This window comes from Hypomesus nipponensis, chromosome 14 (assembly GCF_054491055.1).
Source record: "Hypomesus nipponensis isolate SF chromosome 14, ASM5449105v1, whole genome shotgun sequence".
Lineage (NCBI taxonomy): Eukaryota > Metazoa > Chordata > Actinopteri > Osmeriformes > Osmeridae > Hypomesus > Hypomesus nipponensis.
The window spans coordinates 20,374,015-20,397,526 of NC_140374.1; the positions used below are offsets into that span (position 1 = coordinate 20,374,015).

General features: G+C 50.6%; 1 protein-coding gene across 2 annotated transcripts in view; it reads left to right on the plus strand.

The window, feature by feature from the left end:
- tbxas1 (thromboxane A synthase 1 (platelet)) overlaps positions 1 to 23,354 on the plus strand; it is a 32,168-nt gene extending 8,814 nt beyond the window's left edge. The window contains exons 3-15 of one of the 2 annotated variants that reach the window (XM_084671606.1): positions 769 to 1,149; positions 3,331 to 3,424; positions 6,649 to 6,701; positions 8,356 to 8,452; positions 9,909 to 10,025; positions 15,213 to 15,301; positions 15,660 to 15,808; positions 15,987 to 16,117; positions 16,536 to 16,856; positions 21,468 to 21,556; positions 21,651 to 21,788; positions 21,984 to 22,146; positions 22,376 to 23,354. In XM_084671606.1, coding sequence (XP_084527732.1) covers positions 769 to 1,149; positions 3,331 to 3,424; positions 6,649 to 6,701; positions 8,356 to 8,452; positions 9,909 to 10,025; positions 15,213 to 15,301; positions 15,660 to 15,808; positions 15,987 to 16,117; positions 16,536 to 16,856; positions 21,468 to 21,556; positions 21,651 to 21,788; positions 21,984 to 22,146; positions 22,376 to 22,489 — 1,936 coding nt within the window. In that variant the 3' untranslated portion in view covers positions 22,490 to 23,354. The remainder of the gene's footprint in view (positions 1 to 768; positions 1,150 to 3,330; positions 3,425 to 6,648; positions 6,702 to 8,355; positions 8,453 to 9,908; positions 10,026 to 15,212; positions 15,302 to 15,659; positions 15,809 to 15,986; positions 16,118 to 16,535; positions 16,857 to 21,467; positions 21,557 to 21,650; positions 21,789 to 21,983; positions 22,147 to 22,375) is intronic. The other variant, XM_084671607.1, reaches the window with a different exon arrangement.
- The last annotated feature ends 158 nt before the right edge of the window (positions 23,355 to 23,512 follow it).

Sequence of the window (23,512 nt, forward strand, 5' to 3'; positions counted from 1 at the left end):
GTGTCTGTCTGTCTCTCTCTCCTCCCCCTCTATCTCTCTACAGTCTCTCTTCTTCTCTTCCTCTCCACGCCACCTGTGCTGCTTTGTCATCCTTTGTTACCAAGTGAAAGCACACTCCTTTGGCTCCCCACTGACTTCCTCTGTGGTTCATTTAGCGGGGTCTTGTTTGTGGAGAAGCACTGGAGCGAGGCCGCGCCTACTCCCTGACACTCAGAGACAGACAGACAGGCACAAGGCAGGCAGGCAGGCAGGCAGGCAGGCAGGCAGGCAGGCAGGCAGGCAGGCAGGCAGGCAGGCAAACAGACTGAAACAGGAATAATAGAAACAAGAAGACAGACAATTATTGAACAGTGGTTGGTGTGTGTGTGTGTGTCACGTCTGTGTGTGTCCACCCTCTCCCTCCAGCCTGTATGCCAAGTTATTGTTTCATCGGGGTTGATATTCATGCGTGGGGAATGCAGGGCCAGTTATTGATGCGCCTCATTGCTCTTCTGAACAGCACAATGGCCACCTCGGAATGATGGGGCGCGTAATCAGATGGTGTCAGAGAAGAATTCCAGACATGTCCAGCTATGAGCACACATGACGAGCACACACACACACACTCCATCACACACACACACACTCTCTCCCCCACTCAGACACTCCCTCACACACACACACTCCATCCCTCGCACACACACACATCCTAGTCTGCACATGCCTGTCTAATGAAAATAACCCCTTGTTAATGAAGAACCTCCACCTCTCCGGTCTCCACTTCTCCAGCCCTTCTCCACTGACTACACCAACCTCCAGCCCTTCTCCACTGACTACACCAACCTCCAGCCCTTCTACACTGACTACACCAACCTCCAGCCCTTCTCCACTGACTACACCAACCTCCAGCCCTTCTACACTGACTACACCAACCTCCAGCCCTTCTACACTGACTACACCAACCTCCAGCCCTTCTACACTGACTACACCAACCTCCAGCCCTTCTCCACTGACTACACCAACCTCCAGCCCTTCTACACTGACTACACCAACCTCCAGCCCTTCTCCACTGACTCTACACCATCTTCACCCCCCCCCCCCCCTCCACCCGCCAGACAGGTGTGTGTCTCACACCATCAGGCCCCCTTCATCTGCTGCTGCATCCCTGTGGTGAGAGACTACAGCACTCAATTACTGCCCACCCCTCTGACACACACACACACACACACACCCGAGAGCCACTTTGCCTGCCTTCCTCCAGGTTCATGAAAGGAGGGGGACAAATCCTTTTCACACTTTCTCTGTCTCTCTCTCTTTCTCTGTCTCTCTCTCTTTCTCTGTCTCTCTCTCTTTCTCTGTCTCTCTCTCTTTCTCTGTCTCTCTCTCTTTCTCTGTCTCTCTCTCTTTCTCTGTCTCTCTCTCTTTCTCTCCTATAATATATTTTCTATCTGTATCACTTTTGATCATTCTCTATTTTCCTCACTCATTCTTTGCCCCTGTCTATCTGTGTATATATCTGTCTGTGTGTCTGTCTGTCTACCTGTCTGTCTACCTGTCTGTCTACCTGTCTGGTAGGTCTGTTCATCGTATTTTCTGTGTTAGTGACGTAACGATGCAGGCTCAGAGAGTGGAGCTTCTGTCCTTCTGAAACCTCCTCCTCTCTCGTACCTTCAGGAGCGAGCTTCCAGACTCATACACTCTGGAGAATCATCAATTCACACCTATTAAAACCCGATCCGATAGGGCAGTCTGTCACCTGTAATTCTAAAGCCCAGCACGTAATCTGCTTCATATATTTAGCACTGTGTGTGAGGACAGACACACAGGGTCGTGTAAGTGGAGGGCTAAAGCGGTGGGGTGAGTCATGGTGATGCACTGCTGTGTGTGAAGAGCATCTCTCTGGCAGTCGGTCACAGACTCACTCCTGATTAGGTGCGTGTGGCGTCGGGTGAGTCACCATTCAAGACTCTCCTGGTGTTCTCCTCTGAGCCTCAGACCTCATTAGAGATATGGTCATAGTTCTCCTCCAGGCAGACCAGGGCTGGATGGTCAAACGGAGCTCAGCTTGCTGTCAGGGGTCTGTCTGGTGGGCCTGATAGTTAAAAGGCTGGATTACTAGAGGGCTAGATTGATGTATTTTTGCTTGCTCGTGCAGTTTGTCAGTTTTCATCAGACATCACAAGAGGTCGAGAGGGAACAGGAAGTGTCATTCTGCGCTCTTGTCTAGAGCGGGCTGATTGAGGTGTGCTGGGTGGACAGCTTCGAGAACGGCCCTCACTCCCTGCCAGGCTTGGGATGCACACAAACACACGCGCACACACACTGTCTCTAAACACCGCGTACACACACCACACACACACTTGCTCTACACACCACACACACGCTTGCTCTACACACCACACACACACTTGCTCTACACACCACACACACACTTGCTCTACACACCACACACACACTTGCTCTACACACCACACACACACTTGCTCTACACACCACACACACACACTCACTCACTCAGTCCCAGCTGTTCTCGGAGGACCAGCAAGGCCACAACAGCACAACAGTGTGACCGAATCGCGTCCCGTCGTATCCCACAATGCCCCTCTGCATTCCGCCCCAGTATCCTGCCCTAACCCAGGAGTGACGCGTCAGCAGAATAGCGGATGAATAATGCATGGGTTGGGGAGTCTCTGGGAGTTTTCACATTCACCCAGTGAATAAATCCTCCTGGTGTCATGATGTTGTGTGCTTGTGTGAGGACCTGCTTAGGCAGTGTATCACTCTGATTAGACACAGTAATCTCACCATAGCGTCAGTGTAGCCTTACCTACACCCAACTGCCTTTTTAATCATTACTCACCACGATATGTTTACTCTCTTCCCCACTTTCTTTCTTCCACTCGCCTTTATTTCCCTCTCTCCTGTTCTCTTTCACCCTCTCTCTCCCCCGTCTTCTCTTTCGCTCTTATCCACCTCTCCCTACCTCTCTGTCCCGTTCCCTCTCCTCCCCCTCCCTCTCCTCTCTCTCTCTCTCTCCCTCCCTCTCCTCTCTCTCTCTCTCTCTCTCTCTCTCTCTCTCTCTCTCTGTCTCTCTCTCTCTCTCTCTCTCTCTCTCTCTCTCTCTCTCTCTCTCTCTCCTTCCCTCTCCTCTCCTCTCCCTCCCTCCCTCCCTCCCTCCCTCCCTCCCTCCCTCCCTCCCTCCCTCCCTCCCTCCCTCCCTCCCTCCCTCCCTCCCTCCCTCCCTCTCCTCCCCCTCTCCCTCCCTCTCTCTCCCTCCCTCTCCTCTCCTCTCCCTCTCCTCCCCCTCTCTCCTTCCCCCTCTCTCTCCCTTTCCTCTCCCTCTCTCTCCAGGTACTCGGTCTACCCCTACTCTGTTCTGTCTCGCTGTGGAATTGGACATCCCAAGCCGTCGCCGTTCTTTGGGAACATGTTTCTGTTTCGCCAGGTAGGAAGCCTGCATGCTGAGTCCACAGCCCAGGGTCCCAGGGTGCGTGTCCCAGGGTGCGTGTCCCAGGGTGCGTGTCCTAGGGTGGGTGGGTGTCCCAGGGTGGGTGTCCCAGGGTGCGTGTCCCAGGGTGGGTGTCCCAGGGTGGGTGTCCCAGGGTGGGTGTCCCAGGGTGGATGTCCCAGGGTGGGTGTCCCAGGGTGCGTGTCCTAGGGTGGGTGGGTGTCCCAGGGTGCGTGTCCCAGGGTGGGTGTCCCAGGGTGCGTGTCCCAGGGTGCGTGTCCCAGGGTGGATGTCCCAGGGTGGGTGTCCCAGGGTGCGTGTCCCAGGCCTGGGTGTCCTCATGTTCACTCTGTGTCGAGGCTTCCTGTGAACTGTACCGCTGGAGTGGAGCTGCATTGTCTCTGCAGGAACACCCACCTTCGTTCTTTGTCCTTGAAGAGGCTTATCCATGTTGAACACACACGTACTGGCACACAGACACACGACACACCCACCACACACACCCACCCCTAAGCTAGCTGCACTTCATTAGATTTGTTCATTAAAGACAACTCACCAGTAATGACTTTTGATACCATGTGATCGTCAAACAGATTAGCCTTATTGATAATTGCATTACTTTTTTATGATGAATATGTAAAAGGAGGAGTGGGGCACGGTGGGCGGGGGTTCAATTTAATTTGGTCTTTATTTCTCAGCCTTCAGTTCTCATCGACCTATTCCGCCAGATCACCTTAGCCTTCACCCATCTCACTAGAACTATATGAAGAGCAATCCATATGCTTTGAACAAAGATAAATCTTTAAATAAAAATAGGAACGTAAGATTTGAGGAGAGGTATAGAAAGATAGGGGATAGCTCTCCCTCATCTTCAAGCCCTGCGGACTGAGCGGCATTGTGTGTTTCAGTATGCATGCTGCCCTGCCTTGCATACTGACACTGTGTCTGAGGCTGGGACAGGCTCCCCGCCTTCCCCGGCTCGTGTGTGTGTGTGTGTGTGTGTGCTTTGGTGTATCTGGGTGTGGATGTGTGTGTGTGTTCAGTATGTGTGTGTGAGTTGGTGCATGTGGGTGTGTGCGCGGGTGTTTTGCAGCAGTAAAACAGCCCCCCCTGCAGCCCAACACGACACAGCGAGACACACAGCTCCAGTCCCTCCAGGAGCAGGGAGACAGACCCCTGCAGGGTTAATGACACGGTCCGCCCTCCGCCCTGCCTGTGATGCCAAGATCAAGCTGCACCAGAAGACATCACCGTGTGTGCGTGTGTGTGTGTGTGTGTGTGTACGTGTGTGTGCGCATGCATTGTTCACTTGGGTGTGTATGTTTGTGTGCGTGTGGTTGTATGCTTGTGTGTGTGTGTACTTGTGTGTGTGTGTGTGTGTGTGTGTGGTTATCAGAGGGTGGTTGGTGAACAGGGGAGTTTGTCTGATGGCTGCTTACTCACACACACTTGCAGTGTCTGCCACCTCTCTCAGGAACTCCGGTAAGACCAACTTCAAAAACACAGCGCAGTGTTCCTGAGAAGAGACATGTCTGTAGAACGCAGCAAAGTCTACGAGCAGAGCTTTGGAGGCCTGGGGGGAAGACACACCGTCACAGAGATGCAAGTCAGGGAAAGGAGAGCGTGTTCCAGAAGACGCGTCTCTGGGCTTGCCTTGTGCAGGGCTGTGAGGGGGGTGCTGGATGGGGCCCTGGGGGGCCCTGGGGGCCCCTTCGGAGGGGCACAGCCTCCAGGAATGCTGATGGCAGGAGGAAGGAGACCAAGGCGCTGCTGCTTGATTCAGACCAAGCAGGCGGATTGTGGTCCAGCCTGTCGTCTTGCATATCAACGACCCTGAGTGCGCTCTGAGCACCTTAGCAGACAAACCCCTCTTTGTGAGCCAACAACAGCTATTCAGCCAGCAAGCTATTCAGCCCTACAATCAGCCAGCCAGCAGGCCAGCCAGCTAGCCAAAGCTGCTAGCTACCATATTCAACCAACCAACCAACCAACCAACCAACCTGCAATAGCCTAAAAGAAAGACAGAAGCCAGGCTTCTTCCAATAAACTAAGGTGATTAAAGAGCCTTAATGCGACCTAAATCTATCCAGGCTGCATATACCCAGTGCTGCCCTGTGTTCTGCACCCCCAGCATGACCTTTCAGAGGGCTCAGGGAGGCACAGCGCTGCCTTCTCCAGCCCTGGTGCTACAGCTGGGCTCTCCACTGACACCTGGTGGCAGGCTTCAGAAGACACTTAAACTGTTAGTGTGTGGTGTGGTCTGATGTGAGTGTGCGTGCGTGTGACAGGTGTATGTGTAGTGTGTGTGTGTGTGTGTGTGTGTGTGCGTGTGTGTGAATCCCGGTCCAGTGGTGGAGGTCAGCTGTGATGTATTCAGCTCAGATCTCATTGTGATGAGAGCAGCAGTTATTAGATTTGGGCTTCCTGGCTTGATGGCTGGCTTAGTTGGCAGACTGGATCTGGCTCGCTGCTGGCTGGCTGGCTGGCAGACTGGCGGATGTTAGACCTACTGTATATTGCAACAGCTTCTGTTCCTTGTCCCTGCCTTGCCTGAGCAGAGAATACAGCAGCTTCATAAGATCTGCTCTTGTGTTCAAACTAGTGCTGCTTTGTGGAGTTTCAGCAGCGGGTGGATTTGTCTCACAGGTAGAACATTCGACTGCAGATCACAAGGTCACAGGTTCAACTCCTTCGAGGGGCCAGTGTGGTTGCAGTGATGAATGAAGCTCAGGTCTTGAGCTGCAGCTGTTGGAGTGGATCAATACGCCCTGTCGATGGAGCAGGAGGGAAGCTGGGCAGTTTTGGATTAGGAAGTGTGTGGAGATGGGGGGGCAGCCTGGACAGGATATTAAATATTTACTTCCTGGTAAATGGATGAGAGGAGGTTCAATTGATTGAAAATATGCACTTTCCCATAATACCTTCTTCTAACAGTCATGGATCAAAATGGATCGTGAAGTTACGATAGCTCCTTTATTTAGCTGTCAAATATAGTGAGCACACATACACACACACTCACCTCTTGCCGATGCAAATAGGCTTTATACCGCCCGACACGGGAGCCACGTCAATGGAGCTGTCAGTTTGTGACAGGCGGTGTCCCCAGAGCTGCTCTCTGTACCAGGGACATTGGACGGTAGCAATCGATCACATGTCTGTCAGACACAAGTTTGATTGGAGGAGGAGGCAGGGCCCTCACGTGTCTTCTGCTTGTTTTTCAGGGGTTCTTCGGCTGCCACACGGAGCTGGTGAAGCAGTACGGCAGGGTGTGTGGGTAAGTGACCCCCAGCTGTGTGCGCTCTCAGGTTGGGTGTCCTGGTCGTGTCACGGTGTGCATGCAGATGAGCTGTGTGCTGGGTTAGGCCATCTGTGTACTGTACCTGATGATGGGAAGATACTAGACAGGCAGGCAGATAGACAGACAGACAGACAGACAGGCTGGCAGACAGACAGACAGGCAGGCAGATAGACAGACAGGCTGGCAGACAGACAGACAGACAGACAGACAGACTGGCAGGCATGCAGGCAGGCAGGCAGGCAGGCAGGCAGGCAGGCAGGCAGGGAGGCAGATAGACAGGCAGGCAGATAGACAGGCAGGCAGGCAGGCTGGCTGGCAAATAGGCAGGCAGGCAGGCACATACACAGACACACAAAATGATGTTCTACCAGGTTAGCTGTGGTATGATATATGAGGCAGCTTATAAAAGGAAGACTGATCTCTCTCTCCACTCTCTCTCTCTTAAGAACACTTCAAAGAGAGCAGGCGTCCATGCGCTGAGGGGGAAATGGAAGGACAGAGAGGGAAAGAAGAGGAAAGAGGTTGAAAGAGGGGGGTGAGGAGTAGAGCGAGGAAAATTGGGTTTGCCATGGCTTGGATTTTGTGCCAAGACCGGAAAAGCAGACTAAGTCAGAATGCAGGGATATCTGCCAGAACACATTACTAGACCTCACTGGAGGACTCCAGCAGCTCTCAAAAGAGGAGAGGGAGGGGGGGGGGGGGGGGGGGAGAGAGAGAGAGTTGTTATGGTCTGGACAGACATACAGACAGAGTCAGGAAGTAGAAGAGAAACGAGAGAAAAAGTTCATGGTTCTTTTAGTGAACTTCTGTCTGTTCTTGGAATCAACGTCAGTATCTCTCTTTCTCTCAGTAAAATCGATCATGAACACATCCCATGTCTGTACAATAATTAGGATGATCTGTTTGAAAGCTGACTGGCTGCAGAACATAGTTCATGCTAAACTGCAGTATAACTTTACACTGTTTATAGAATGAACATCACATCCACTGGTTGGTCAAATGGTGTGTGTGTGTTAATGTGCACATGTGTGTGTGTCTGTGCATGTGTGTTTGTGGGTGTGTGTACCATGTTGGGGGAATATGGCTGCAGGATGAGCACAGTGGTGTACATATGTGCAGACAGACAGACAGGCAGACAGACAGAGAGACAAATGGGCAGGCAGGCAGACAAGCAGACAGACAGGCAGACAGACAGGCAGACACAGGTCTGAGCTCCCATGTAAAACACAGGCTCTAAATCTTTTTTTCTTATTGTCATCTTTGCCTGGAAGATTTCCTATCCAATTATCACTGCTTAATAAAACTGTCCAATTAACCACACACATTTCTCTTTTCTCCTCTCTGTCTGAAATTGATCCTCATTAAAAGAGGCAGTTATGGAGACAGCTCCAGAGAGAGGGAGGGAATCCTCTAACCTGGGGGATTGGAGACAGTGGCAGGTTGACAAGGCTGTTGGTCTGCTATTGTTAGAAAACATGGTAGTGTGTTTGTGTTTATGTGTGTTAGTGTGTGTGTGTGAACTAAAAGCATGTTAGAGTACTACTGCTGGGCTTCGGACAGCTTGTTTTAATCGACTGTTATCCTGTTATTTATTCATTCCAACCCTACTGCACGTGTGTGTGTGTCTCAGGTACTACCTAGGTAGGAGGGCAGTGGTGGTTGTTGCAGACCCTGACATGCTGAGAGAGATCATGGTGAAGCAGTTCACCAGCTTCCCCAACAGAATGGTAAGTACTCCCTTTCACTCACTCACTCACTCACTCACTCACTCACCCACTCACTCACTCACTCACCCACTCACCCACTCACTCACTCACTCACTCACTCACTCACCCACTCACCCACTCACTCACTCACTCACCCACTCACTCACTCACTCACTCACTCACTCACACATAGTCTCCATGTCAACAAAACGCTATTGATTGAAAGCCCTTGATTTATGATTGTGTCATCGTGAACATTTTACAGAGTTTCTGTGCATTGACGTCAGATTTGGTCTGTGGAGATTATTTGGGAAAGAGAACATAAAGGTGTGTGTACGTTCAAGACCTCCTCAGGAACAGCAGGGTACGGGATGAAGATAACCTTGGATTGGCTCAGGAGGAGTTAATAATAATAATAATAGTAATATGTTTTCCCAAGCTCAAGGACGCTTTACAACGGTAACACTGTACAAAAACATGGAAAACACGGGAAACATGACAGAGAGAAAATACAGAACAACAGATTAGGACGAATAAAACGGAGAAAACAGGCTTGTTTTTAGTTGGACCCTCAGACAGGACTCTGACTCCACCACCTGCTGACCAGGCCAGAATCACCTGACCAGGCCAGGGTCACCTGACCAGGCAAGGGTCACCTGACCAGGCCAGGGTCACCTGCTCCTCAATGAATCCATGGCGACAACATTCCAGCTGGCAGAGGATTGTCACCGTTGTCACTCTACCTTGAAGGCAGCCTCTGGGTTTCAATCCCAGGAGTTGAGAAAGGGATTATTCTGCTCTTCTGCTTTACAGGAGGCTGGTGGGTTGAGGATGGAGAGAGAAGGACCGGAGAGGGGGAGGAGAGGAGAGGAGAGGGGGAAGGGAGGGGGAAAGGCGGAGCAGAAGAAAAGGGAGAGAGAGAGAGAGAGAGAGAGAGAGAGAGAGAGAGAGAGAGAGAAAAAGGAGGGAGGGAGAGAGACAGTAAAAGGAGGGAGAGAGGGAGAGCAGAGCAAGCCATGTCTGTCCAGGGCAGTGAGGTGATATTTAATGATGGTCTGACACATGTATCAGAGCAGGGGTCAGGGGTCAGCTGCTTTCATCAATGTCCTCCACGCTGGCTGTGGGGGCTTGTGTGTGTCTGGGAGGGGGATGGAGGATGTCAGGTCAAATCAAGACTCTGGGAATGTTTAACGACACGTCAGAAGGGTTTGTGCAAACAGACACCCCCCCTCTCTCCCTCTACTCTCAGCGCTGCCACCAATACCGTGATCTCATCGTGTGTGTGTGTGTGCAGGGTTGGCTAGCCTTCACATCTGCTCTCGTAGGCTCTCTCTATCTACTCTCACCAAGATGTATTCACAGGCACCAACATCTGGCACGCTTTGATTTGATGTGAACGGGTATTTGGTAGTACCAATACCATTTGTAACAAGTTTGGTACCCAACCCTGTGTGTGTGTGTGTGTGTGTGTGTCCAGACCATCCGCTCTGCCACCAAGCCCATGAGCGACTGTCTGCTGATGCTGAAGAACGAACACTGGAAGAGAGTCCGCAGTGTCCTCACCCCCTCCTTCAGCTCTGCCAAGATGAGAGAGGTGAGGGAGGAGCTCACACACACCTGTCCTGCTCACACACACACACACACACACACACACACACCTGCTCACACACACACACACCTGTCCTGCTCACACACACAAACAGACACCTGCTCACACACACATGCTCACACACACACACCTGCAAATAAACGCACACCCTCCTGGTGTAATGATCATGGCTGTGATTCAGAAAGAGGGGATTATTAAGATGTTGGATGCTTCATGGTGATTAGGGCTATGCTGAGAGGTCTCCTTGGCAACTACAGACACCACCAGCATTTTACCATGAGGTCAAACATATACACACACTCAAGAACACACACACACTCAAAAACACACACAACCCCCCCCCCCCCCTCTACAGAGGTGATTTGATCCAGCTTTCCTCCAGTTCTTATATCATGCATAGTAACCGATGAGTGTGTGTGTGTGTGTGTGTACATGCAGACCTTTTGTTTGCCCTGGGTTGAGAGAAGGCCTTAGTGGAAATATAAGGCTGTGAATCAGACAGTTAAAATAGCAGGGGAAAGACCCAGCGTGGGAACTGAACTAAATGAGAAGTTGTTGGTGTGAGCTAATCACTGCTTATGGCTCTTAGTGTTGGTGTGAGCTAATCACTGCTTATGGCTCTTAGTGTTGGTGTGAGCTAATCACTGCTTATGGCTCTTAGTGTTGGTGTGAGCTAATCACTGCTTATGGCTCTTAGTGTTGTTGTGAGCTAATCACTGCTTATGGCTCTTAGTGTTGGTGTGAGCTAATCACTGCTTATGGCTCTTAGTGTTGGTGTGAGCTAATCACTGCTTATGGCTCTTAGTGTTGGTGTGAGCTAATCACTGCTTATGGCTCTTAGTGTTGGTGTGAGCTAATCACTGCTTATGGCTCTTAGTGTTGGTGTGAGCTAATCACTGCTTATGGCTCTTAGTGTTGGTGTGAGCTAATCACTGCTTATGGCTCTTAGTGTTGGTGTGAGCTAATCACTGCTTATGGCTCTTAGTGTTGGTGTGAGCTAATCACTGCTTATGGCTCTTAGTGTTGGTGTGAGCTAATCACTGCTTATGGCTCTTAGTGTTGGTGTGAGCTAATCACTGCTTATGGCTCTTAGTGTTGGTGTGAGCTAATCACTGCTTATGGCTCTTAGTGTTGGTGTGAGCTAATCACTGCTTATGGCTCTTAGTGTTGGTGTGAGCTAATCACTGCTTATGGCTCTTAGTGTTGGTGTGAGCTAATCACTGCTTATGGCTCTTAGTGTTGGTGTGAGCTAATCACTGCTTATGGCTCTTAGTGTTGGTGTGAGCTAATCACTGCTTATGGCTCTTAGTGTTGGTGTGAGCTAATCACTGCTTATGGCTCTTAGTGTTGGTGTGAGCTAATCACTGCTTATGGCTCTTAGTGTTGTTGTGAGCTAATCACTGCTTATGGCTCTTAGTGTTGGTGTGAGCTAATCACTGCTTATGGCTCTTAGTGTTGGTGTGAGCTAATCACTGCTTATGGCTCTTAGTGTTGTTGTGAGCTAATCACTGCTTATGGCTCTTAGTGTTGTTGTGAGCTAATCACTGCTTATGGCTCTTAGTGTTGGTGTGAGCTAATCACTGCTTATGGCTCTTAGTGTTGGTGTGAGCTAATCACTGCTTATGGCTCTTAGTGTTGGTGTGAGCTAATCACTGCTTATGGCTCTTAGTGTTGGTGTGAGCTAATCACTGCTTATGGCTCTTAGTGTTGTTGTGAGCTAATCACTGCTTATGGCTCTTAGTGTTGGTGTGAGCTAATCACTGCTTATGGCTCTTAGTGTTGGTGTGAGCTAATCACTGCTTATGGCTCTTAGTGTTGGTGTGAGCTAATCACTGCTTATGGCTCTTAGTGTTGGTGTGAGCTAATCACTGCTTATGGCTCTTAGTGTTGGTGTGAGCTAATCACTGCTTATGGCTCTTAGTGTTGGTGTGAGCTAATCACTGCTTATGGCTCTTAGTGTTGGTGTGAGCTAATCACTGCTTATGGCTCTTAGTGTTGGTGTGAGCTAATCACTGCTTATGGCTCTTAGTGTTGGTGTGAGCTAATCACTGCTTATGGCTCTTAGTGTTGGTGTGAGCTAATCACTGCTTATGGCTCTTAGTGTTGTTGTGAGCTAATCACTGCTTATGGCTCTTAGTGTTGGTGTGAGCTAATCACTGCTTATGGCTCTTAGTGTTGGTGTGAGCTAATCACTGCTTATGGCTCTTAGTGTTGGTGTGAGCTAATCACTGCTTATGGCTCTTAGTGTTGGTGTGAGCTAATCACTGCTTATGGCTCTTAGTGTTGGTGTGAGCTAATCACTGCTTATGGCTCTTAGTGTTGGTGTGAGACCAGTAAACATGTTTGTCTGGTGCGGTAAGGCTGGATTGTGTGTGTGTGTGTGCGTGCTTGAGTGTTCTGATCCTGGATGGTGTGTGTGAATCAGGGGTGTGAGTGTGTGTGTGTTGTGAGCATAGGGTGTGTTATCTTCATTCATCTTTAACTCTCCGTCCGGTTTATTAATGAGGAGAGAGGAGGCTCGCTAATCACAGGACACTGTGTGATGTCACACTCTGGTTGCAGCGCACACACACACACACGTACCCCTGCACCACACTCTCTCTCTCACACATTCTCTCACACACCCACATACACACACAAACCCCCCCGGTTCAGAACACACAGACAAACACACGAGTGCTCCAGGACTTAGCATGGGAGACTGAGTCAGGTATCAATAGATCTGGATGTGTGGTTGTGCGATGCAGGGTTTATGGTCACATAAAGGCTGTTACGAGAAGCCTTCACCAAACAGACCCTGACACAGCTGGCTCTGGACTGACTGGATACTGACTGGATATGAGCAGGCCACTCACGACTGCTGCTGAGCACAAGCGGAGGGTGACAACCCCTTACTCTTGGTTTGCTGATGAAGAGGGAGAGAGAAGAAACACAGACAGAGACAGAGAGATAGAGAGACAGAGAGAGAGACAGAGAGAGAGAGAGAGAGAGAGAGAGAGACAGAGAGATAGAGAGACAGAGAGATAGAGAGACAGAGAGATAGAGAGACAGAGAGATAGAGAGAGACAAAGAGAGAGACAGAGAGAGACAGACAGACAGAGACAGAGACAGGCGCACAAACAAAAATAAAAGACAGAGATGGAGAGAGAGTGTGTCTGTATGTGTGTGCTGTTGGCTGAGCTGTGGTCTGGCTGACCAGTGCCCCCTGCCTGCCTGCCTGCCTGCCTGCCTGCCTGCCTGCCTGCCTGCCTGCCTGCCTGCCTGCCTGCCTGCCTGCCTGCAGCATGGTGTAGTCATGCTGGATAGATTTCCATTAGAGTCACCCTGCTCTGCAGAGGAGGACGACACTGCACCTGTCATATCCAATCAGCTGGCTCCTGCTTCTTCATCCCCAGCCTCGCTCTCTGCCTCCACCCTAACCAGCCCCAGCCTCGCTCTCAGCCTCCAGGCTGACCATCCCCAGCCTAACTCTCAGCTTCAACCCTGACCAGCCCCAGCCTCACTCTTAGCCTCCACCCTGACCAGCCCCTGCCTCACTCTCAGCCTCAACCCTGACCAGCCCCAGCCTCACTCTCAGCCTCCACCCTGACCAGCCCCAGCCTCAGCTCTACAGTATCTCTACAGCAACCCTAGCCCCTGCTGTGTCTGGTGTCTGGTCGCTACCCTAGTGTAAGGATCTCATCTCTCATCTGATCCAGCACTTATTGATTGCTGGGCGGTCTAGCGTGTCAAGACAAAGAGGAGATGGTGAGATGAGATTGGCAGGGAGGTGTGTAAACCTTGTTCTACCCCTCCACCCTCCCCCTCCCCTCAGTCCTGCTTTCCTCCTCTCCCCCTCCCCTCTGTCCTCCTCTCCCCCTCCCCTCTGTCCTCCTCTCCCCCTCCCCTCTGTCCTCCTCTCCCCCTCCCCTCTCTCCTCCTCTCCCCCTCCCCTCTGTCCTCCTCTCCCCCTCCCCTCTCTCCTCCTCTCCCCCTCCCCTCTGTCCTCCTCTCCCCCTCCCCTCTGTCCTCCTCCCCCCTCCCCTCTCTCCTCCTCTCCCCCTCTCCTCCTCTCCTGTCCTCCCTCTCTTCCACACCGCTCTGCCGCACTCCCCTGGCAGCTGGGTAGAAACCTCCCTGACCTGTTCTATCCTTCCTAGTGTTCTCTCAGGCCGGTGTGTGTGTGTGTGTGTGTGTGTGTGTGTGTGTGTGGAGGAGATCAATGGCCAGTGCTAATGTTGAATTCCCCCTGATCACAGCTCCAGTGAAGGAAGACGGAACAGGGAACAGAGTCTACAGATACAAGGCCTGTCCTCTTTCTGTCTCTCTCTCTTTCTCCCCCCCCTCTCTCTCTCTCTTTCTGTCTCTCTCTCTTTCTCCCCCCCCTCTCTCTCTCTTTCTGTCTCTCTTTTTGTCTCTCTCTCTTTCTGTCTCTCTCTCTTCCCCCCCCCCTCTCTCTCTCTCCCCCCCCCCCCTCTCTCTTTCTTGACAGTAAATCTGTCTTTTTTCCTTACTTTCTCCAGTAGTCTGTGTAGATATCCTTCCCTTCCTCCACTGTTACAGTGCTCGCCAAGCTTAATGAATAAATGAATTAATGAGTTTTGGTTTGATCCATCATCATCTGGCTGCTGTTCCCTTGGCAACTAGGTAACGACATCTCTAATGCCGCTGGCTCTAACTGGCTTTTAATTGATTCAGTTCCCCCTCCCTCCCTCCCTCCCTCCCACACTCTCCCTCCCTCTCCTCACCCTCATCCTTGCCCTTACTCTCACCCTCCCTCCCTCCCCTCACTCTCTGCCTCCCTCCCTCCCTTCCCCCTCCCCCTCACCCTCATTGGGTAGGAGTTGAGAGTGGCAGAAGAGAAAGTGTGTTTGGATGACTCTGCCATGTCCTTTTACTTACACCAGTTTAAACATTGGTTAAAAATGAGCCATATCCACACACCCAGATATCTTTTTCTTATAGGAGCTAAAAATGTATCTGAGGTCCAGGTTTAACAGACACTGTGTGGGGCTGTGGTTAATGTTTAGATCTGCTCATGTTAAGGTTGGATGTCTCTAAATCCCAGACTGTGTGCTTTGAGGCATGTTTAAAAAGAGTGTATTAAAAGACTAGAGATAGCTGAAGAAGCATTAGTGTGCGTTGAGTGTTTTACACAGTGCTAGATGAGATAAACATGTCTCCCTCCCTCAGATGGTTCCTCTCATCAACACGGCCACACAGTCCCTGCTGAGGAACCTGGAAGTCCATGCAGAGTCAGGGGAGAGCTTCGACATCCACAGGTGACTCACGTTACACATCTTATACAGGACGCATTGCCCACCACAGGAAATTCCTTGATGTGAAAACTACTTTGGTGATTAATCATATTCTGATTCTGTTACTAACCGCTAACAAACAAAATACATACTGACTCCTAACCCCATTTGAACTACATCTTAATTACATTACTTTACGTATTCCACCCTAACTACTAACTGTATAGTAAGTAGTACTGGTAATGTGTTATATCCAGTAGATTTACATGGTACGAGTAAGTATTTAAATCCAGTAGATTGTGCTAGTACTAGTTTGTAGATAGTTCTAGAACTAGTAATGAGTTAGTAAGTGGTTGTTGTGCTGACGATGCTGCTACTGCAGGTGTTTTGGCTGTTTCACCATGGACGTGATTGCCAGTGTAGCCTTCGGTACCCAGGTGGACTCCCAGAACGACCCAGAAGACCCCTTTGTCCACCACGCCCAGAAGTTCTTCTCCTTTTCCTTCTTCAGACCCATCATGTTCGTGTTCAGTGAGTCGATCTTTCCAGAACTCTCTGTATCTTTCTGTTCACTCATGTCAATGTTCTGTGCAATGTTAACAATCAAATACCAGCACACCCTGGCCAGTGAACATCTAGCAAGTTCTTCTCCCAGTAGCACAGCAGAAAGTGACTGGGCTAAAGCTGTCTCAATCCTCTTTCGGTTTAGTTGCCTTCCCGTTCCTCATTGCCCCCCTGGCCAACCTCATCCCCAACAAGAGGAGGGATGACATGAACAGCTTCTTCATCAGCTGCATCCAGAAGATCATCAGACAGAGAGATGAGATTCCACCTGAGCAGGTAAGACGGCCTGCTGCACAGCCCTGCTGTCCTCTGAACACATCCCCACAGCCCTGCTGCCCTCTGAGCACATCCCCACAGCCCTGCTGCCCTCTGAGCACATCCCCACAGCCCTGCTGCCCTCTGAGCACATCCCCACAGCCCTGCTGCCCTCTGAGCACATCCCCACAGCCCTGCTGCCCTCTGAGCACATCCCCACAGCCCTGCTGCAGACGGGCAGGGAACCATCTAGAAAATAGAGAGTGGAATGAGGACAGGAATACAGGATGAGTATTGGGAAACCCCTAATTGTGTGCATGTGTGTGTTCGTATGCCTCCGTGTGTGTGTGTCTGTGTGTGTGTGTCCCTGTGTATGTGTGTGAGTCCCTGTGTATGTGTGTGTGTCCATGTCCGTGTGTGTGTGTCCGTGTGTGTTTAGCGCCGGCGAGACTTCCTGCAGCTGATGCTGGACTCGCGGAGCAGCAGGGACTGTGTGTCCCTGGAACACTTTGACGTGGTGAACCACGCAGACGAACAGCCGCACACACACCGGGAGGGCGGCCAGGAGCCTCCCAGAAGGCCCCAGGGCCAGAGGAGGCTGATGACGGAGGATGAGATTGTGGGCCAGGCATTCATCTTCCTGCTGGCCGGGTACGAGACCAGCAGCAACACGCTGGCGTTTGTCTGCTACCTGCTGGCCATCCACCCCGACTGCCAGCACAGGCTGCAGAGAGAGGTGGATGACTTCTACACCAGACACGTAAGTGGCTCTCTGGCTCCACGGCTTACAGGGTCCCACAGCTCACGCAAGGACGGGAAATGATATTTATTACGTGTGTGTGTCCTCTGTTATCATGGGATACATAACGACCTCTGTAACACCATAGAACTCTAGTGCTGGAGTGGGACTGTGCTGGAGTGGGACATGATTCTAGCTAGGTGTCATGTGCAATGTGCCTATTGTGGCTGCGCTGCCCTGCAGACAAGGCTTGTCGAGACGTGAGCCAGAGAGAGAGGGAGGGGGGATGTGGGGCGAGTGACATGTAATCGAGAAGGATGCTGAGATGGGTCATCTGGAGAGAGATGAACGACAAGGGAGGGATGGGTCATCCGGAGAGAGATGAAGCAGAAGGGAGGGATGGGAGAAGAAAGGGAGTTTTTTCGATGAGTTCATGGTCGGGTGTGAACAGTCTCAGCTGCGGAGAGGCAGGACAGGGAGAATGCCTCGGAGTTCACTGCACCCAATTCCTGCCTGTGTGTGTGTGTGTGTGTGTGTGTGTGTGTGTGTGTGTGTGTGTGTGGGTGTGTGTGTGTGTGTCAGCCTGATCCAGAGGCAGGCCGAGGGGGAGAGGGGCTGCTGTTGCTGCATCCTAATCTCATCCTGTGTCTTGTGTCAGCTGCTGTTGGCTCAGAGGGACAGGCGAATGGGGCTCTGGCTCTGCACGTTAGCCACTCCCTACATGCACGCTCACGCACACACACCCTGTACCTTAAGACGGCTTTAATAGAGACGTCAACATAGCCTCCTTAAATCCACTCTCTACTGTCCTGAATGATAATATCCTGGCCATGCAGACAGACAGACAGACAGACAGACAGGCAAGCAGGCAAGCAAGCAAGCAGGCAGGCAGGCAGGCAGGCAGGCGGGCAGGCGGGCAGGCGGGCAGGCGGGCAGGCGGGCGGGCGGGCGGGCGGGCGGGCAGGCGGGCAGGCGGGCGGGCGGGCGGGCGGGCGGGCAGGCGGGCAGGCGGGCAGGCATGTGGGCAGGCAGACAGACAGACAGACAGACAGACAGACAGACAGACAGCCAGGCAGACAAGCAGGCAGGCATGTGGGCAGGCAGACCAGACAACAGACAGACAGGATCAAAGGCAGGGGGTGGAGATCTGGGTGTCTGGAGTCCAACTCTCTTTCATCTCCAGAGCACTGAGCCGATCCGCTCTAAAAGTGCTCGCTGGCAGTCAACCACGACCCCCTCCCCTTTGCACACGAGGAGGAAGTCTCCACAAAGATTCTGTGCTGGATGATTTATCTGTGATGAAGAAAATCCACGTCAGCGCGTGTGGCCCTGCAGAAACATGTCGGACTGCTCTCTCCAGGCTGGTTATCTCCTCAGTCTGACACACTCGTATGTTGTCTCTGTCTCCCTGTCTGTGTCCCTCTCTCACTCTCTCTCTGTCTCTGTCTCTCTCTCTGTCTCCATCTCTGTCTCTCTCCCTCTCTGTCTCTGTCTCCCTCTCTCTCTCTTTGTCTCCCTCTCTGTCTCCCCGTCTCTCTCTCTCCCTCCATCTCTTTCTCCTCCTTCTCATCCAGAACACTCTGCCCTTCTGAACAGCACCTCTAAACGAAGCTGTCTATGATGGACCTTGTGTGAATAGAGCCCCCATTGAGAGGCCTCACAGCATGCGGTACCCAGAGTTATAGAACCAGGACAGGGCTATGATGAGCTGCACTGTGTGCACTGAGCTGCACGTGTCAGTCCTGTGGGTGTGTGTGCGTGTGTGTGTGCCAGTACTGACACGACTCGAGCTTGATTTACGTGGGCTTGACAAGCTGACTTGATTGGATCCATAGCAGAGATACCTGGGTGATAAAGCTGTTTATAGAGCAGCTGGCAGCATGCTCAGCACACATCTGGATGCCGGGGTGGGAAAGTCAGCTAAAGATCTATCTCTCTCTCTCCATCTACAGTGCACCATCTCTCTCTCTCCATCTACAGTGCACCATCTCTCTATCTACAGTACATTATCTCTCTCTCCATTGCACTCTCACTTTGTCTCCCCATCGCTCTCTCTCTCTCTATCACTTTGTCTCCATCATCAGTACAGTATCTCTCTCCTCACAGTATACACATGGTTAGTTCCGCCAAAGTAATTTGATTGGATGAGAGGCATTCCATGAGTGCTCATATTAGTATGACAGCTCTGGGACTTTTAAAATATACATGTATCACTCTGCTTACATTAAACATGTTTTCTATCTTAGATTGTGAGAAACTATGTACTGCAAGGGTGAACATATTTCCACAAATATCATAAAGGTTTAATTATGAATTTTCATCAGGAGGAACATAAATGGAAATTATACAAAGCAGCTGGCCTGTGGTAATGTGTACTACACAAAGAACCTAGTCGCTTGTATGCAGCAGGAAAATGTTTGTGTTGCTTGGCAACAGTCCAGTTCCAATTACAGTTGTGAACCACACACTGCTGGCGAAACTAAATAAATGACTAAATAAACAAATAAATCATAAATTGGTGTCGCTTAGCACTGTTAACTCAGACATGGCACTCTTGAGAACTGTGGTTAGAAGCAATAGGACACTTGTAGAACTGTTGTTGGAAGCAATACCCCACTCAAGGCTGTCCTGTTATACTGAATATCAATGTGGCTGTAGTTGATGAGGACGTTTCCTTTGTTTCCCTGTCCACCTGTCCCAGTGTGGGAGTTGGTAGTGTCTGTCCCAGTGTGGGAGTTGGTAGTGACTGTCCCAGTGTGGGAGTTGGTAGTGTCTGTCCCAGTATGGGAGTTGGTAGTGTCTGTCCCAGTATGGGAGTTGGTAGTGTCTGTCCCAGTATGGGAGTTGGTAGTGTCTGTCCCAGTGTGGGAGTTGGTAGTGTCTGTCCCAGTATGGGAGTTGGTAGTGTCTGTCTCAGTGTGGGAGTTGGTAGTGTCTGTCTCAGTGTGGGAGTTGGTAGTGTCTGTCCCAGTGTGGGAGTTGGTAGTGTCTGTCCCAGTGTGGGAGTTGGTAGTGTCTGTCCCAGTGTGGGAGTTGGTAGTGACTGTCCCAGTGTGGGAGTTGGTAGTGTCTGTCTCAGCCAGAACCCTGCAGGCAGACTGGGTCTGTGAACAGACCTCCCCCATGATGGTTCCCTAGTCCCATGAAAGAACTGTGGATCTGTAGAACGTTAAACGTAATTATATAGATAGCTAGACATGCTAACACGGGCTAGCATGTGCCAGTCATGAGCCAGTGTGTCTCTACTGCCCTCTGGAGGCCCCCTGCCTCATTAGCCTGCCTGTTGGGATCTCCAACAAAATGCATTCCCTCCCAACACTGAAACATTTAGCAAAACCAATAAACTGTTGAATAATTGCTCCATGTGATACAGGAAGATAAATGCAGAGCTACATTCAGGGTTATGTTTTACGATTGATATTCATAGTTTGGTGTTTCGTGCATGAAAAGGCACAAATCCATGTCCTGGATTGTTAAACTTCTTAGGAGAAGCTGGTAGTAACTTGTTGTTTTAAAAGCTTTCTTCAAACTAAGTGAGGCCCTTTACATTAAGTTCTGTTACATTTGATCAGTCTATGAAATGAAGAGTCAGTTTCGATTGTGTTTACTTTTTTGGAAGACAGAAGAGATTCCCTCTCTACTTTTCTCCCTCCTTCCCTCTCCGTCTGCCTCCCTCTCTCTCCTTCTTCCCTTTCCCTCTCTCCCCTCACTCTCTCCCCCTTCTCTCTCTCCCTCCTCCCTCTCCCCCCTCTCTCTCTCCCCCTCTCTCTCCCCCCTCCCTCTCTCCTCTCTCTCCTTCCTCCCTTTCCCTCTCCCCCCTCACTCTCTCCCCCTCTCTCTCTCCCCCTCTCTCTCCCCCCTCCCTCTCTCCTCTCTCTCCTTCCTCCCTTTCCCTCTCCCCCCTCACTCTCTCCCCCTCTCTGTCTCCCTTCTCCCTCTCTCCCCCCTCCCTCTCTCCCTCTCCCCCCTCCCTCTCCCCCTCTCTCTCCGTCTCTTTCCTTCTCCCTTCCTCAGGTACAGACTCGTGCTGTTAGAGGACAATGCAAGCTGAACCTCATTGTGTTTGAACGTTAACAGTCCCCCTAAGCCACCTCCTGTTTGAGCACACAACACCCTCTATCACCATCAATAACAATGAGGAACAGTCTCCACGGCAACGCAGCTGGAAGATAAGAACGAGGGTGATATGACACCCCCCCTGGGACTGTCTCTTCCAATGAGAAGTGACAGCAGGGCCAACCAATAGGATGCTTTGGTGGCAACTACTGTAGGGCAATAGACGTGGGCGCAGGGCCGGAGTCCATTGGCTCACAGACATCCCAAACAAGCACCTTAAACTAATCTCCTAACATAAAGCTGGCTGGCTGGCCAGCACAACCCGTGCAAATCACTTCACGCCAACCGTAGACGGATCAACATGGTGTTCTGCTGCCCCCTGCTGACAAACTGGATGAACTGCTTCTCATATTTCTATGAAGGGATTCGTTTGGCAGGCGTTTTTTCTCAGAGCGACGCGTAGTGCAAAAGGGACTTGACCCTGCGACCTCTTGACCTGTAACCATGACGTGTGTCCTTGTGAACCGAAGCTTGGAGAAGCGGGTCAGTAAGAGAGCGTTTTGTTTGGTGTTGCAGGACGCGCCAGGCTACGTCAACGTCCAGGAACTGAAGTATTTGGACATGGTGATCTGTGAAGCCCTGCGTCTCTACCCTCCAGGATTCAGGTTGGCACTCTCCCCCAAGGCCCCCAGTAACCCACTGCACTGGGTCTACACCTCTCCACCTCTCTTGACTCCATCCCTCCACATTTATCCACAGGTTTGCTCGAGATGTGGACCAGGACTGCGTGGTCAATGGACAGTTCCTCCCCAAAGGAGCAACCCTGGAGATCCCAGCTGGGTTCCTCCACTACGACCCCGAACACTGGCCCGAACCTGAAAAGTTCATCCCGGAGAGGTGAGTGTGTGGGGAGGGGCGTCTGTTTCTACGAGCCAGTTCAATCCTACCAAGACCAAAGGATGAGAGATAGGCTCTGGCAAATGACCGGAGAACATGGATTCAATGTGTTCTTTTTAAAAGCTACATTCGACATGTCCAGTACCGTAGTACTCACTGCGTTCCAGACTGAACACCCTGTTTTCCCTCCCGCAGGTTCACCCCAGAGGCCAAGGCTAACCGACACCCGTTTGTCTACCTGCCGTTTGGGGCGGGACCACGGAGCTGTGTGGGAATGCGATTGGCCCAGTTGGAGATTAAAATGTCGCTTGTCCATGTCTTCAGGCGATTCAACATTGTGGCGTGCTCTGACACCAAGGTGGGCATGTCCTTCCTGTGTCACACCTCTTTAACGATTGGCTAAAAGGAAGTGACTGACAGCTGAGAGCGTTGTTTTAATGATGTTATTCAAAAGTCCATTTGCATGGAGGCAACCCAGTATTTAGTGTTTAACTTCCACAAATAGAAAATAAAATGTCTTTTTTTTTTATCTCTTTCCCATGCTTTAGATTTTTGAGCTTAATCTGTTTACATGTCATTTGTTACAGGTTCCTCTGGAACTGAAGTCCTTCACCACTCTTGGACCCAAGAACGGTATCTACGTGAAGATCACCAGGAGAGATACTGAGGATGCTGCAGTGACTCCTTCACCGGAAGCATAGCACACCAGCACACATAGAGCAATAACAATAACGATGCACATCATGTAGATATATGACATAACTTGTGTTTTAACTTGATATAAAAGAAGTTTAAAGTGCCTAGTGTTGTCCCCTGAGGGACTGCACTAGAGAGCAGCTCTATAAGAGAGCAGCTCTATAAGAGAGCAGCTCTATAAGAGAGCAGCTCTATAAGAGAGCAGCTCTATAAGAGAGCAGAGAGCAGCTCTATAAGAGAGCAGAGAGCAGCTCTATAAGAGAGCAGCTCTATAAGAGAGCAGCTCTATAAGAGAGCAGCTCCATCATTCCTGGAGGCCCTGGCAGGAGACACCACGAGAGGTCATCCAAAGACAGCATGCCTTTTTAATCAGGCAGAGTGTGGGACAGAAGTCAAGCCCTCCCCTAAGGACCCTGCCCACAGCTCCACTGACAAAAATAGGGATTCTGCTCAATTGGAAAGAGAATAATCAGAATGGGTGGAACTGGGATGGGAAGGGAGATATAATAAGATGAGGCTTGTTTATACATACACACAGTACACTTATGTCGCTCCCCGTCTCCATAACAACATCTGTGTTCCTAAAGATGCCTACAAGCAGGATAGCAACTGTCAGATTTGAAGCTGACCCTCTACAATCTACATAAAGGGATCATTAAGACCTCCCTCCTCTGCTGGTAGTGTACTTATACCGGTTAAGAGCTCTGAAGGTTACTGAATATAATGTTGGAAGCTTGACTGTATATACTTTGTTGACAACAAATGAAGGTAGTTTGAAAATGAAATGAGTTTAATGAAACACATTAAACACACAACATTTTTGTTAAATTAATTTGCTCTATGAGTTGCATATTAAATATAAAACTATGATGTGTTTGGGGAAGTTAATATTTTTGACTGTGGATGGTGGTCCTATAATCCTATTTCAATATTCAATGAAATTATGACAAAATAAGGACATTCTAAGAAAATGTAGAATGAAATTGTAAATGAAATTGTGGTTATGAATCTTGGAATCAATGAAAAGT